Source organism: Balaenoptera borealis (genome assembly GCF_965194805.1).
Source record: "Balaenoptera borealis genome assembly, chromosome: 8".
In the NCBI taxonomy this organism is placed as follows: domain Eukaryota; kingdom Metazoa; phylum Chordata; class Mammalia; order Artiodactyla; family Balaenopteridae; genus Balaenoptera; species Balaenoptera borealis.
The window spans coordinates 15,591,223-15,607,028 of record NC_138865.1 but is presented as its reverse complement, the minus strand read 5'-3'; the positions used below and the strand labels follow the sequence as shown (position 1 = coordinate 15,607,028).

The window sequence follows — 15,806 nt, the reverse complement described above, 5'->3', positions numbered from 1 at the left end:
CATTCCAGCTGGGCCTCCTTCCAAGAGTGTGGGCCTCTTCCTCCTCCCCTTTGCTCCCTTCATCTCCCTTTCCAAGGAGCCAAGCATCTTCCTGGGGGTGGGTGGGGATGAAGTGTTTGCAAGGAGGATGCTGGGGGGAGGGAGTATTGGTACACTGTGGCCACCTCCCTCTCCTGATCGTTAGACAAGAGCCACTTGCTGCTCAAAGCTGTGGAAGCGTTCCTCGTGGTGCACTTCTGGCCACTGGGGCCTCTGGAGTGCCCACAGCCAGGGGAATTCCTGACTATTCATTTCTCCCTGGGTTTTTGCATTGCAGAGCCAGATGTATGTGTGTGCGTGTGTGTGTGTGTGTGCACGCCCGCAGAATGAGAACAGCACAGGGTGTGCCAGGAGCCATGTGAATCTGTGTGAATTGGGGTCTACGCTGGGGCGGGTGCAGGTGTTGGTGGACCCGATGGGCATGGGTGCTGAGGCTGTTTTGGAGGGTCTCTGTCAGCGCGTGTGTACATGTGGGTAAACTGATGCTTTTTTACAAACACCGCCAACCAGTGAGGGAACTCAGTGGTTCTATGCAGCTGAGGATGTATCCTCGGGGGAGATAGAGACACAACCCGGTCTTACTAGGGCTTTCCTGAAGAGGTCTCCCTCCAAAAGTAGAGATGAGAGGCCATGAGGAGAAAGGGAAGGGGGACACACTTGTTGAGCCACGTCTCAGGGCCAGGTCCTGGCTAAGTGCTTTCCCTGTGACATCTCCCTAATCTTCACCACAACTTGGTAAGGTGGGTGTCACGGCCATTTTCTGGATGAGGAAACTGAGGCTCCGAGAGGTGAAGTCAGGCCAACGGTCAGTGGTGGAGCTGCGCTTTGAATCCAGGCCCATCTGGTGCCCGAGTCCGCGTTGCTTTATGGAACCATGATGCTCGGTTGGTTTTTCTTGCTCAACCCTTTGCCAGAGGCCAACTCACCACCTGAGAATCCCCTTCAAGTTGAGTGGAGGGCGTGCCCTTGCTGGCGGGATCCCAGAGGGAGGGGAGGTGGGGAGCTGATGGTGAGAATGGGGGTGGGAAGAGGAGGGCATCAGAGAAAAGGGAGGTCCACGCAGCCCCTCGCAGCCACATGGTGGGACTGGGGCAGGGGAACGAGAGAGGGGGCAGAGGGAAGAGAGCTACCTGCCAATCCCATGGAGGAGGGGTGGTTCTGGTTCTGGGTTCTCTCCCAGCAGAGCCCTGCAGGTTACTGTGGGCTCCATCCCTTACTGGTTGTGTGAGTTGGGGCAGGTGGTTCTGTGCCTCAGTTTCCTTCTCTTTAAAATGGAGATATTGATGGCAGCGACCTTAGAAGGCAGTTGTGAAGATAAGATCAGAACATCCAAGTAAACTCTTGGATGAGCGCTTTGCACACTGTGAAGCGTCCACGTAAAGTTGTATTGCTATGATTCTTGTGATCACCCTCATTGCCCTGGCTGGGGGAAGGGGCGCTGGAGGGTCTTACTCACGTGATAACTCCTGGCCCTGAATCTTCCCTTTCTTCATGTCAGCGCCCTGAAAGTAAGAGACAGGCACAGACGAGGGTTACTCCTGGGGCAGCAGGAGGCCACGCCATCACACTTAGTCCAGGTGGGCTCTGCTGAGTTCTTTCTCTCGGAGGGAGTAGGATGGAAGAGGAGGAAGCTGGCTGGCTGTCCTGGGGGACGCTGCCAGAACGGGCCGTGGGGTTTGGAATGGTACCTTGGGGGTCTGGGGAGAGAGGACAGGTGCAGACATTGCTGAGGGTGGCTTGGTGGCGAGGGATGGACTCCCTGATCTCTGGAGAGCCTGACAGGACCCTTCCAGAAGGGCTGCCCCACTCTCACCATCTGTGCCCCCAGGCTGGGCCCAGGATGCACCTCTGGGGCCTGTGGGTTCTGGTCAAATCTAGGGCGGGGCTGACCGTCCTCACTGCTTGCCCATCCTCTCAGGTTCTCTTTGGGGCCTTCAGAATACTCGACCAACAGCTGCCTGAGCAGCCAGAAGGGCAAGGAAGGGCCGGAGGAGGCCGGACTGCCTGATTCTGAGGCAGCTACTTCCCCCAGCCTCAACCGGACTCAACCCACCACCCTGGGCCGATGGGACAGCCTCAGTTTCCCTCTTTCTCTTCCTCCCCCTTCCCTCCCTTCTCCCCTCTGCTCAGTGTCTGTGGGATCATGAAGTGATCCCCGGGGGGCGGGTGCTAATTACTGTTTGTGCAGGACCGTGAGATGCTCAGATGAAAGGCACTGGAGCTGGGGCCCTGGTTTTGTGCCACAGCTCAGGGCCCCGGGGCCATGCCAGGGAGTCCTGCGGCCCCTAGGTGTGGGGTTTTATAGCCTTAATGATGGTGATTAGCGCGGCTCCCCAGTGATCCTGCCAACACCTAACTGTGCTCTGGCCACCTTTCCATCGAGCCCTTCTGGTGCAGCCCCTGCTCCTTCCCCTCGAGCGAGGTGCTCAGGGTGGAGATGGGGGTGGGGATGGGGATGGGGGAGCATGAGATTTCTTCTCAGTTCTCTGTGGAGATTCTCAGAGTCACCTGGGTGACCCAAACCCTAGTGTGTTTGACTTTTTACCAAATGTAAGCCCCTCCCCCCGTCCCAGAGCCTTCCCCCCCCACCATTCTCCCCTTTAGGCTGCAGCCTGCCCTCCGGCTGTTCTCACTTCGGGCCTTTTTGGCCAGAAAGTCCCTCTCCCCCAGGCTCCTCCGTGTCCATCTAGGTTACCTTTGGTCGGAAGGAGGGGCGGGAGACTGCAGAAGGATGGACCCCCCCCCCACTTTGAGCCCCCGTCCCTCTGTTTCCTTCACGCCCTTTGACACCCCTGCCCCTCCCCCCCTCTGCCCAGGAGTATCCAGGAGCCCGTCAGGCGCAGCAGAGCGTGCTCCCTCTGCCTGGCCTTCCCAGCGCAGCCCCCTTCCCCTCAGTATCAGGCCGGGGTGTGGCAGGGGGGCACTGGGGCGCCAGGACGGGGCGGGGGGCACGGAGGCCCCTCCCCTGGATACCCTTCTCTCCCAGGAGAGGCGGGGAGGGCCCTAGGCCTCGCAGCCACTCTCCCCAAATAGGTCTCTGGCCACCCTAGCAAGACTGAGAGATGGGGGATGGGGGCTGAGGCCAGGGAAGCCCAGCCCAGCCCCGCCCGGCCTCCTCTGTGCTCCCAGCCTCCCCCTCATTCCTTTCCAAGTCATCCCAGCCAGCGGTTTGTTTAAACAAAACAATAGCAACCTAAGCTGGCTGTTTCTTTTCAATTCCCCACAGGCTTGGGTCCCACCCAGAGTGATAAACAGGCCTCTCTCCTGGTGTGAGCGCAGGGAGGGGGTGAGGGTGCGGATGGGCCCTGGGCCCGTAAGGTCAGAGCAGTGTGGAAAGTCTGATCGGAGCCTTGATCAGGGTGGGGAGGCTCTCCGTCCCCTCCCTTTCACTCTGGGGAGTCTTTTCTCCCCGACTGGGGCCAGCTTGGCAAAGACACACGCAAACCCTTGGATTCGTCAGTAGAGCTGGCGGCCCTGCCTGCCCGCCTTCCCCTGCCCGCTGCCCCTGAGCTCAGCTGAGGCAGCTGCCGCCGGGCCCCGAGCAAAGGGCATTGATAGCCTTGAGAGCCTTTAGGGTCTCTCCGGAGCTTGTCCCATGGACAGGTGCTGGTCCTTGCTGGAAGGAAGAGCACGGAGGGAAGGCTCTGGGGAAGGACCAGGCCGTAGAAGGGCCCCCTGAGTGTGATCAGCACGGCTGGTATGTACTCGCGTTGGGCTGAATATTGGCGAAGCTCCCTCTGGGCCATAAATCTTCCCTCCTTGGTCTGTCCTTGGGGGCCTAAAATTTCTACCACAGAATTAATACCTGGTGGGGGACTTAGGAAACTAAATCCAAAGGGTGAGAAAATTGAGTCCCCAAGATCAGACGACTTGTCCAGAGCCTCACGAGCAGTGAGTGGGAGAATTCCAGAATGTTCCAGGAGGAGGGGGCCCCAGGCCCTTCGACCTTGGACCTGCAGTGCTGACCTGTGCCTCTTCTAGGACATCATGACAATCCCATCCCTCCTCTAGGAGGCGTTTTTGGGAAGACCATTATTAACATACACAGATATTACCCAGAGGGCTTTGGGGCTGCTGTGGAAGTGGCCTACCTTTCCCCTCCCCCCATGTGAAAACGTGAGGTCTCCTAAAACATCTTCGTGGCTTGGAGTGTCACATGTAGCCTGAAGTCACCTTAGAAAACTGGAAACCTCTGGGGACGGGAGAGATTCAGGGACATTTTGAAGGCAAGAGGGAGAAATCTGTCGTTCAGAGCACTTCCCAGGGAGACTGGGCTGAGGGAAGTGCCCTGAGGGTGGCGATGAGCCCAGCATTTGCGGACCAGACCCCATACCTGTCAAGTCTGAGCAGTGCAGAGCTTTAGCAGGAGAGCCTCTGGAGGGGAGGGGCTGCCTCACCTCCACGCCCTCCCTGGCCCCCCAGGTACGCTGCTCCTCTTTAAGGTGGGCCCCGGGCACAGACTAAATTTCCTTTCCCTTACTATACCTAAGACAGGTGGACATTTTCAAAAGGAACTTGTCTAAATGCTGATTTAAAAGAGGAAATAATGACTGAAATGACAAACGGCATAAAAGTAGTTGGATTTCTAATCCTCAAGACCACTGAGAAGCCCAGGATGGGTTTTTCAGGAATCAGGACAGAAGTACCGGAGGTGTTTGGTCAGTGTGCTTTGGGAGGATGTCCTGGACCCGTCTAAGACACAGGGACTGGGTGGCCTTGGGAAGGCAGCTCCTTTCCTTATCAGTATCCTCTGCAAATGGGGAGCCCGATACCCATCGCCCTCTTAGCAAGGAGAGGGGAGGAAGGGGCAGAAAATTGCTCAGTCGGACCCTTAAATGCTCAGGATATAAGATAGTCTCTCCTCTTTCTTAGAACTTGGTGCCCGATGTGTGCATGTGTGCGTACGTGTGTGCATCCGTGTGTGTACACGTGCATGTGTGTGTCCAGGGCTTCCTGGCATGGGAATTAGCACAAATTATTCTAATTGCGGAGAAGAATCTCAACTCTATGGACCCTTTGCAGGAACTTCCTGGTTTATAGAACATGAGATTTCTTTTCCAGCTCTCTCCCACCTCAGGAACCCATTGCTGGCTTCCCTGGTGGTGCAGTGGTTAAGAATCCGCCTGCCAATGCAGGGGACACGGGTTCCTGGTCCAGGAAGATCCCACATGCCGCGGAGCAACTAAGCCCGTGCGCCACAGCTACTGAGCCTGCGCTCCAGAGCCCGCGAGCCGCAACTACTGAGTCCGCGTGATGCAACTATGGAAGCCCATGCGCCTAGGGCCTGTGTTCTGCAGCAAGAGAAGCCACCGTAATGAGAAAAGCTCGTGCACCACAAGGAAGAGTAGCCCCCGCTCACCGCAACTAGAGAAAGCCCGCACGCAGCAACGAAGACGAACACAGCCAAAAATAAATAAAAATAAAATAAATAAATTAGTATATATATAAAAATGAACCCATTGGGTCTTGTTAAGCTAGTTTGGAACTGGCACATGAGATGCTTAAGAAAAGTTGAGGTTCAACGGAGAATCACAGCAACTCCATTCTTGGACCAGGGTGATGCAGACTGTCACACAGTCTGAGTGGCTTGTCTCAGGACAAGTAAAGAGCACAGTGCTGGAAGCTGGGAGCTGACCCCCACCCCCCATCCTACATTTGTAATGAGCTTTTAGGGTTTATTCTCCAGGGCACTGTCCAACCAATGGATCTCACAGCAGCCCTTGCGTGGGACGGGCAGAGATCGGTCTCCCCATCTGACTGGAGAGAAACCCAGAGAAGCTTCAGCTTCTCAAGGTCAGGGACTATATCCTCTCCATCTTTGTAGCCCTTAGGATGCTTTGCACATAGTAGGGGTAGTAGATGTTATCCATGCCCTGGCCCATCCCCTGGCTCACCAACTCCACTTTCAACCTGCTTCTCCTGGTCCCAGGGCCAGCACTGGCCTCCCGAGCTCACTTCACCCCCTGTGCATTAGGGCAGATGTGCTGGGGCGTTAATGTTCCCTGGCAACAGCTCTTAACCAATGGCTGATGGGAACTGGTGCGTAAGTGCTCCAGGTACCCCCAGTGGAACTTGTTTGCTCATGAACCTTCCTTGGGTGCCTTCCTTCTCCTGTCTTACCCACTGCCTTACTGGTGCTCTCTCATGTCCCCTTCAAAATAAATTACTTGTACTGATATCCTTGTCTCAAGCTCTGCTTCTGGGGGACCCCAAGCTAAGACAGTAAGGGTCCAATAAACATCTGTGGGATGAATGGAGAGACGAGTGAAGGCTTTGTCCAAGGTGTCCTAGGTAGCTGACTCTTGGTCCTGGCCTCTTCTGATGAGACCTCACTGCTGCTGTCTGGACCTGGATCTTTCTGCCCTCCCGGACCAGGCCCTAGAGTTCCCTGACAGAATTAGTCCCTGATATATTAAGCCCTTGGAAAACTACAAACAGATGCACCAACTAGATGAAAGTCACCTTGATCTTTTGTTTCCTGTCCCCTTGGGGACAGCCAGAGAGCTACATTCCCTGAGAATGAAGTTTCCAGAGATGCCCCTACCCCAGGCTGGGGAACCCCTTAGGTAAGATTTGGATTGTGAGGTCTGGAGGGTGGGGAAGGGGCCTGGCTCAACACTGGGCCCAGCTGGGAGGCTGGCCCAGTTTCCTCACTTCCCTTCAGTTACCTTCAGGCAACTGCCCGCCCGCCCACCTGGGCATACGTGAAGGCCCCAGGTACTCGGGCTTGCTGAGCCCTCGAGCAGAGGGTCAGCAGCACATTTCCTTGAGTGCTAGGGAGATGATTTAATCTCTTCATCCACCTCTTTCCATCTGGGCAGGAGGATGTAATCACTTCTCCTGCCTGGCTTCAAACCTCAGTCAGAGTGGGAAGTTTTACTTTTTGATCTCTGGGTGGGTGGGGTGGGGGGCATCAGGAGAGTCCTGAACTGGGAAGGTGAGATGCAGAAGGGTGTAGTGGAGATGAGGAAGAGCAGAGGGAGAAATGAGCAAAACAGCAAGCAAAACTCGGGGAAAAAATGGAAAAAAGGGGAAAATAGGACAGAGTTCCAGGCTCTCTGACACTGGCACCAAACGAGAAAGCTCCCTGCTGTTTTACACAGCTGCCTGCAAGCTGCCAAGTGGCAAAGGATCTAGGAAAAGGCACAAGATTGGAAAGTGCTCTCCAGCAATCTGTGGATTCTGCAATTCACTAGGGGTAAGGAAGTGGAAGGCACTGACAGCTCCTGGGCTCTGAGATCTCCAGGGGCTGCGTCTGCCGGGCCGCCTAACACCCGCCTGGAGAGGACCCAGCTCTGGAGACTGTGCCTGCCCCAAGGGAAAGGCTGCGATCAATTAATCCTATGGTCTGCTTTTTCGCCCTGGGGCTGGGAAAACGGGGGTCCGGCCACCAGGGGGGGGTGGAGTGGAATCCGTGGGAAGTGCTGAGAAGGAGGCACAGACATGAGCCCTTCTGGGAGCCAAGTGCTTCCAGACTCCAGGGTGTAGGATGGCCAATGATTTTGTGCACCGGTTTCCCTCAAGAAGTGTCAACATCAAAGACCTGATAGTCTCCTCCTGGCACCTTCATGGGCGGTAGACTGCATGGCGTTTTCTAAAGATGGATTGCACCATCTTTAGAAAATGCCAATGGATGGCCAGCAGATTCTGGTATTTGGCACCAACTGGCACAGGACCGTTGGGTTTTGATTCCTAGTTTGGCTTCAGATCTGGAGTCAGTTACTTCCCTGGGTCTCCAGATGCCAGAATGAGTTGGGGTGAGGTGGGGTGTTGCTGGTCTGCTTCTTGGCTTAAGTAGTTACCCAGATGGGAGGAGCTTCACCACTCTCCACGACACTGAGTGAAGAGGCAAGATTTCCCAAGGCCAGGGTCAAGGTTGCTTGTGGTCTAACAAGTACAGGTTGTCTAAGCCCTTTGTTCCAGGCCATATGGAGGTGCGAGTGGTTCCCAAATAAGCCACCGTGTCTTGCACCTGTGTGTATGTGACAGTATCTAGCATAGAGTTAGCCCCGAGGCATGATGGCTGGGGAGATGGGTAGTTAAATGAATCAATTAATGAGAACCCCTGTGAAATCGAAAATAAGAAATATGAATTAAGACACATTTTATGGTATTGAGGAGCTCATGGTCTAGTGGGGCAGATACATCAATAAAGAAATAACTGTATTATAGGTCTAAATAATTGCAGTCTATAGGAAATGCTGAAGGAGCAGAGAGGATGGAAATTGTAATTGCTTGGGGGTAGTAATCAGGGAAAGCTACTGAAAGGAGGCTGTACTCGATCCGGGCTTTGAAGGGTATGTAGGAGTTTTCCAGTTTTCCAGTGGACAGGATAGGGAGAGGAGGGGCAGTTTACGTTGAGGAAACTGCATAAGCAATCTATAAATATGTCAACAAGGTGTGACAAGAACAGGTGTGTCTGGAAGAAGCTCAAGTTGAGGCTGGAAATGTAGGCTGGGGTTAGGCTTGAATGGCAGGCAGTGCTTCTGATTTCTGAGAATTGCAGCCATCAGTAAACCAAAGTTTGGGCCCACAGACCCCAGGCAAGACTCTTTCTGTCTTCCAAATGCTCAGCAACTGTGTCCCAGGAGCGTCATCAAAGGGGGTTGGTCAGCTGCCTCTCTGGTCAAGAACAAATCTGGGTGGGGTCAGGCTTTGGGACACTGCCCATATGTGGCAGGTCAGAGCTGGATGGAGCCGAACCCTGCGACCATGGCCTCACTCAGAGCAGGTGCACCTGGGACCCCCGAACCCCAACCCATCCCTTTTACAAACCGTAACTTTTTCAGTTTTAGATCATTAAAGGATAGCATGTTAATTGTAGAAAAAATTTAAAACACAGAAGAAAATAACTGGAAAGAAAAAGAATCCCCTGGATCATTCTGCATAGAGATAGCTGCCCTGAGAACACCAGGGCTCCCTTCTTTGCATCTGTGTCCCAAAGCTTCTCGTCACGCAAGTGCCAGCTTTGAGCCCCTGGTCCCTTCTGGGGTCTGCGTGCCGGACTCCCATCTGCTTGGGGAAACGTGCCTTAGTTACTCTCAGTCTCTGAAGCTCAGAGACTGGTATGGACCTCAGGAGATGGTGGACCCACCCCTCTTTGACCCTGGCCTGTCACAGGTCACCCATTCTCAGGACGTAGCATCTAGGTAGGGTTAGGAGGAGGGTGGGAAGGAAAAAAGGAATAAAGAACACAATGTATGGTCTTATTGAACCTGTCCCACTTAGAAATAGCCAAGAAATATTAAGATAGATTGAGAGCAAATATCATGAGGTGATAGCTAAATATAATTATTATGCCTCAGTGTCAGCTTAGGCTAAAGACTGCCATTTCTAGACACACGGAACGAACGTCGAAGCTTTCAGGACCAACAACAGGTTGCTGGAATGGCTCATTTATCTGGAATTGGGTATTTTTCATAAGAACATTTCCCTGATCTCTTGGATCTTATATTTTTAGCTCCCCAACTCCTTTCATCTTAACTATTTTGGATAGCGATCTTATTAAAACACTAGTTCTCATGTTCTTCAACACACACACACACACACACACACACACACACACACACACATGGATAATACCTTATGTAATTTTAAACACCATTGTGGTTGTCACAGTGAGTAGCCAGTTTTGCACCCTATGACAGCACAAGACTGCAATGCTCAAAAACAAATACAAAGAACAGTCTTCCGCCTGCTCAAACCTCCTCAGGGTCCAATAATTTAATATTGACGCCGTGGTCAGTACATAAAGAAAGGGGAACCACCTCTTGCAGGGCACCTACAACGTGGCAGGCATTCCGCCAGCATCTTTACGCAAGTTAGATCACTCCGGTCCCCGACTCGCAGCCCGTTTCCCACTAAGGTGCGGTGACCCTCAGGAGACCCACCCCTGCCGCCAGCACCGCCATTGGGAGGATGAAGACCCTCGGTCCTGCTGAGGGAGCTGAGCTTCGTGGTCTGGTTTCTGGCGCTGCAAGAACCAGGGAAATGTTGCCATCTGGTTAAAAGCAGCCCCACTGGATCAGTGACTGAGCTGTTAACCCAGCCGTTCCAAAGGGCAACCTGGGCTTCAGTCCAATGTCATTACCAATTAGCTGCATGACTTTGAGAAAGACACTATTTCCCAGCGTCTCAGTTTCCGTACCTGTATAGTGGCTGTGATAATGATACCTGCCCTGGTTTCCTCACAGCCTCGTGAAGATGAAATTAGGAAATGGGATAGTCTGAAGTCCCACGGTGCCATCTGAGGGTAAGGGTCATGACGGTTCCCTTCCCCAGGCTCAGCGAGGAAAGAGAGGGGTGAAGCCGCTGCTGGCCAGGCTAGGGGGAGACACTGCCCGCAGTCTCCGTCTGTCCGCCCTCAGAACCCATCCCGCGAGCTGTGATGGGCCCAGGAAGCCTCCTGGCAGGGTCAACCACATGAGGCTAATGGCTGTGCCATGGGCTCGGCAGTTACTCAGCTGTAAACGTGGGGCCCTTCCTGCTGGGCCTGCACTCACCCAGGGTGCGCAGAGCGCGTGGCACATAATGTTTATTAATACGCTTTGATGAGGGGCGTTAGTATCTCCTAATGACACCATCTGAGCCCGCCTCCTTCCTTCTCTTGCTCGCTCTCTCCCCCATCCCATGGAGACACACAGTCACTCAGACAGAGACGAGGGCCCCCAGAGGAGGGACAGGAGGCAGAGCTGTCCCAGGAGGCAGGGGCTGGGATGGGGGTCGAGCCACAGGGGTCAGACAGAGGATCCAGGGTGAGGGAGGAAGTAGCATGCTGCTGGCTCGGCTGTCGGGTGAGAAATTGGCCAGAAAGTGCTTGGTGATGGGAGCACGGGAAGCAAAACAGTGGCAAGACTTTTCCAAAACTGGTGGGAAGGCGCGGGAGCGGTGCGGGGTGGGGTGAGACAGGAGAAGCTGGAGCTGGGGAGGGGCTGAGCCCTGGATGGGAGCAGGAGGGAGAGCCACTAGAGGTCTGCGGGTCCCTGGAGGGCAGGGCGGGGCTGAGAAGGGGGGGCGGGGGTGGGGGAGGGGTGAGAGCCAGGGGAGGGGAAACGGTGAGTCACGCTCACTCAGGCTCACACGCGCTCACAGCCACACACGTCCACACACTCCCAGCACCCCCCATGTATGCACACACGCTCACACACACAACACGTGCACTCACGTGCACGCTCACAGATACATGATCACACACCCCTCAACTCACACATGCCCTCACACGCTCACATAGATACGTGTCCACAGTCACGCACATGCTCACGCACAGCCTCCACGCGCTCACACACGCTCACTACACACACAGCACGCTTAGTCAATGTACACTCACATACACCCCTCCACCTACACACATATGCACACATGCCCACACACACTCACACATGTTCACATATACACGGTCACACACACAGAGCCCTCCACCTCGCACACTTATGCAACGCACATATACACACAACACACAGGCACGCTCACACACGTGCTCACATGTACACACACATGCTCATACAACACGTACTCACATACACATACATACCCATGCTCACGCTCTCACGCACATACACTCAACACGCGTCCACATACACTCACGTATGCATGCTTGCACAGGCGCTCACACACACACGTGCTCACATGCGCTCCCTCTCCCAGGCAGCCTTTCATTGGTGGGTATGTCAGGGGCGGAGCATGAAGGGGGCAGCAGGCTGCAGGGCGCTGGGGAAGGGAGCCGGGCAAGGCTAAAGCGTGGACCGTGGGATTAGGAGAAGTGGGTGTGGGAATCTCCAGGCAGAAGACCAGGACAAAGAGATGACTGAGTAGGACTGAGGGCTGTGAGTAAGAACTGAGCTGTTCTCTGTCACCCTCCGGAGTGTGAGCGCCAAAGGGGTGGGGATGCAGGAAGGAAGGGGAGCCCTGGCAGGAGAGGAGGTCAGCTAGGAGTGGAGGCGTCCCTGCCCCTGCCCTCCTGCCCTCCTGCCTCTGCTGTGGTAGGACGCTGCAGGCTGACCTGCCCCCTCTCCCTAGAGCTGAGAGCAATTAGGAAACACTGCCCGTTAATCCCCAAAACAAACAGGGCTTGAGAGACTGCAGTCCAGCCAGAGGGGAGGGAGTTGCAGGGCTGCCTCCTCAGGCCCACTCTTATCGCCTTGAATCTCTCATCTCCAGCATCTAGTCTTTCTGGCTGGGTGGCTGCAACCCCAGAAGAGACCAGGAGGAACTGGGGAGGACCAATAAACTGGGAGGAGGTGATCTGCCGAGATCTTTGCTCCCCAACTCCAGCTGGACAGAGGGGGCCCAGCAGCCCCCTAGCTCCTCCCTGGCCTGGGGAGTAGTACCCCAGGGTTTGTGAGTGGTCAGGGAGTGCTGGCATCTGGAATGATCCCAGGGTGCTTGTGAGAGCTACATGGGGGCGCCCCCAGGTTCACAGCGTAGGGACCACCTTCACCGACGGCCAAGGAGGCTTCTCAGGGTGCCTGGCTCAGCAGTCTCCTCTGGATCCTGGCCCTCCTGGTCCTTCCATCTCCTCTCTTTTTGCCTAAGCCTCCCCCCACCCCTCCCGTACCATCCTGCCCTCTACCGCCCACCAGGAAATGGCCAACTGTCTCTGGGCTACTCTGTCCTCCCCGTGTACCATCTATGGGATGCTGGCTGTCCTAGAGAATCCAGGCCCCAGAGGCTGGCGGGTCCTCAGTCAGGCTCCTGGGCTCTGTCCTCGGCTTTGTCTCCCTCCTTTGCCCTATTTTTTGTTCCATACTTGGCTCCAAGGCAGAATCTGTACTTTGGGGCCTCTCCCTGCTTCCCCACCAAAAGGGCCCAGGCCTGGGGCAGCCTTGTGAAAAGGAATGAAGGAAGGGAGGAAAGAAGGAAGGAAGGAGCGAGGGACTTTCTGGAAGGAAGCTTGGGGATCAGGACTTTTGAGCAAGAAAATATGCTGGCAAGATTTGGAGGCTCCGTGAAGCCCCGTGCTCCTTAGAAAGGGTGATAATAAGCAGAAACAGACCTAAGTCTCATTCAAATCACATCTTGCTCTTTTCGGAGGGACTGACAGTGAACTTGGCCCCAGTCTCTAGCCCCCTGCTACTCAAAGCGGCAGCAGCATCACACGAGAACTTGTTAGAAATGCAAATGTTGGGTTCCACCTCAGACATAATGTGAATCAGGATCTTTCTTTTAACAAGAGCTTGCGGTGATCCGCATGCACCATAAAGTCTGAGAAGCACTGCCGCAGCGTCGTGCTCTCAGGGCCCTGGGGTCTCTGGACTGGGTGGGGGACTCCTCATCAGAACTGTGGTGGCAGCAATGGTGGGAGCCACCTGAGCTCTTGTCCCTGACACTGTCCCATTTCAGGTCTCTCTCAGGCTCAGAAGCCCCCGTGGGATCACCCTTCCCTGGGCAGCACCTGGCTGACCTTTAGGTGCTGCGGTGGCCCCAGCTCTCAAGTCAGATTATTCAGACTCCTGGGCGGTCGCAGGAGGTGGGGAGGGGTTGGGGCCCCGGCCGGGACCGGGAGACATGAGACCTGGTGTGCACCCTTCTTCCCTGCACCCCTGCTTGGAGCCACGAAAAGCACGCCCGGTCAGTGAGTCTTGGTGTCACTCACTTTTCTGAGCCTTTGAGTCTCTGGCCTTAGGCAAGGCAGCCCCTCCTGCTGGAGAGGGACCCGTGTAGCCACGTCTGGGTGCACTGTTTGCTGGGTGCTCCACGGGGTGTTGGATACACACCCACTGGTGCTTCCTTCCCCCCATCATGCTCCCCACTCCCGACTCTATTTGAGGAGGGGGAATGTTTATTCCCCAGGTGTTTATTTATTTATTATTATTATTTTTTGGCCGCTCCGTACGGCTTGTGGGATCTCAGTTCCCCAACCAGGGCTTGAACCCCCTGGACCCTTGGCAGTGCACGGAAGGAGAGCACGGAGTCCTAAGCACAGGAGCACCAGGGTAGTCCCTCCCCAGGTGTTTAGAAATCTCTGGGGAAGGAGGAGGCAAGAGAGCCTTGCTCTTTCTTGCAGCTTGAGGACCAGAGGAGGGTGTGTGAGACGGCGCAGGTGGCAGGTCGGGGTCTGCTCTGGGGGGCGGGGGTGGGGGAAATCTGGTCCCAGCAGGAGGGCTGCAGTCACGTGCTTCCCTCAGCTTTCTTTCTTCACAGATGCCCATGCAAACTTGCCATCCCCGACCAGCTGCCAGGCTGCCCTCGTCTTCCTTGGCCATGCCATGGGTGGTGCGGTGGGCCTTCGTGCCCCTGCCTGCCTGTGTCAAGGCCAAGGGAATGGTGAACGTGGCCCACTGGGGCCGAGCAGTTGTCAGCCGGGACCAGGGCTTGCTCTCATTCTGTTGTGTCACCTTTTACAGTGCCCGGCAGGCAGATGCCAATCTGGGGAGCTTGGCAATCACAGTGAAAAAACAACAGAGACTGAGGTCAGTAAACTCCACTCCACCCTGGCCTCACATCTGGTCCCATCCGTCTCTGGAATGCTTGGAAACTGACATAATCCCAGGGAGAGAAAGGGGGATCTACGGCCCTCTCTGGCAAGGCCAAGTGAATTGGGTCACTACGCAGCCCCTACAGTGGGTGTCACCTGTTTAGGGTCACTCAGCTGAGCCCCAGAGGCCAGTGGGGAGGTTTGTGCAGAGGACCCTGGCTGCCTCTGGAAGCGGCACCCACCCTCCTCCCTGGCAGGTGGAGAGCTGGGCTCGGGCAGCTGTGGTGCTTGGCTGCCGGCCCGATCGGGATCATCATCGGTCTCAAAGTGTGTTGAAATGGGTCTTTGCACAACCTTGAGGAGGGCCCAGCAATTCCAGGTGACAGTGCCCAGGGCTATGAGGAGATGGGAGGAAAGGGGACGAGGTGACAGCAGAGAACAAGCCCAAAGTGGGGTTAAGGGGCTTTCACAGCTGCTGACTCCCGAGGCTTCTGGGGCTGGGGCTCAGCCTGCCTCCTTCCAGCCCTAACCCATGTGGCTGGACCTCAGAGGCCTTCCACCCTGGGAGTCTGGGGTTCTGGGATGCCAGGCCAATCCCTAGGCTATGCCACAGGGAGCCGAGAGAAACTTCTCCCTGGAACTTTTCTTCGCTGTGAGCAGTTAATTGCCCTGGCATCCGAGGCTGCAGTGCATGAGCAAGGGGCCTTTAATGAAAGCAAACGACAGCTGATCAATCTGCCAGCTCCAGCCCCGCTCCTCTCCGTGGGGTCTGGCCACGCTCCGTTCAGCCTCCACGGCCTGCACCAGCGGGGTGGGCTCCAACCTATTACCATTGGCGCTTCCAGCCCTAATGGGGGAGAGGGTGAGCCCCCGCGCCTCCTCTGCCCTACTGAACCAGCTGTCCTGTCCTGCGTGAGGGGCTGGCCCTGGAGGAGAAGGCTTGGCTGGATGCCATCCCTGGGTGACCCCCTCAGGAAGGGGGCAGATAGCTGCTCAGTGGGATTTGTGTGAAGGGATAATATTTAGGAAGTAAGTGGGGGCGCGGTCTAGACAACAGGGATGGTTTTTCAGTTACTTGCAGATTGTGGCTTTGAGAAAGCGGTCAGGCCATCAGATCGTTCGTGCTGTGGGAGAAGGCAGAGAAGAATTGGGGCTAGGGGAAAGTCCCTCTTTCTACCCCAATTCACCCGCCCTGGCTCCTGGCTAACGCCAACGTAGCCCACACTGACTGAGTACCTGCTAGGTGCCAAGTGCTGTGCCCACGAGAGGGTGGCATACAGGCTGGCAGGGACATGAGAGTAATGAGGTAAATTACAGGGGAGATGAGTGCTAAGAAGAGGATTTACAGAGGGCC

General features: G+C 55.5%; 1 protein-coding gene across 12 annotated transcripts in view; it reads right to left on the bottom strand.

The window, feature by feature from the left end:
• The window catches only part of PEBP4 (phosphatidylethanolamine binding protein 4), a 269,036-nt gene that overhangs the window by 12,368 nt on the left and 240,862 nt on the right, over nucleotides 1–15,806 (bottom strand). For all 12 annotated transcript variants that reach the window (XM_082401982.1, XM_082401983.1, XM_082401989.1 and 9 more), the window contains one exon: nucleotides 1,496–1,541. In XM_082401982.1, the coding sequence (XP_082258108.1) occupies nucleotides 1,496–1,541 (46 nt within the window). The remainder of the gene's footprint in view (nucleotides 1–1,495; nucleotides 1,542–15,806) is intronic.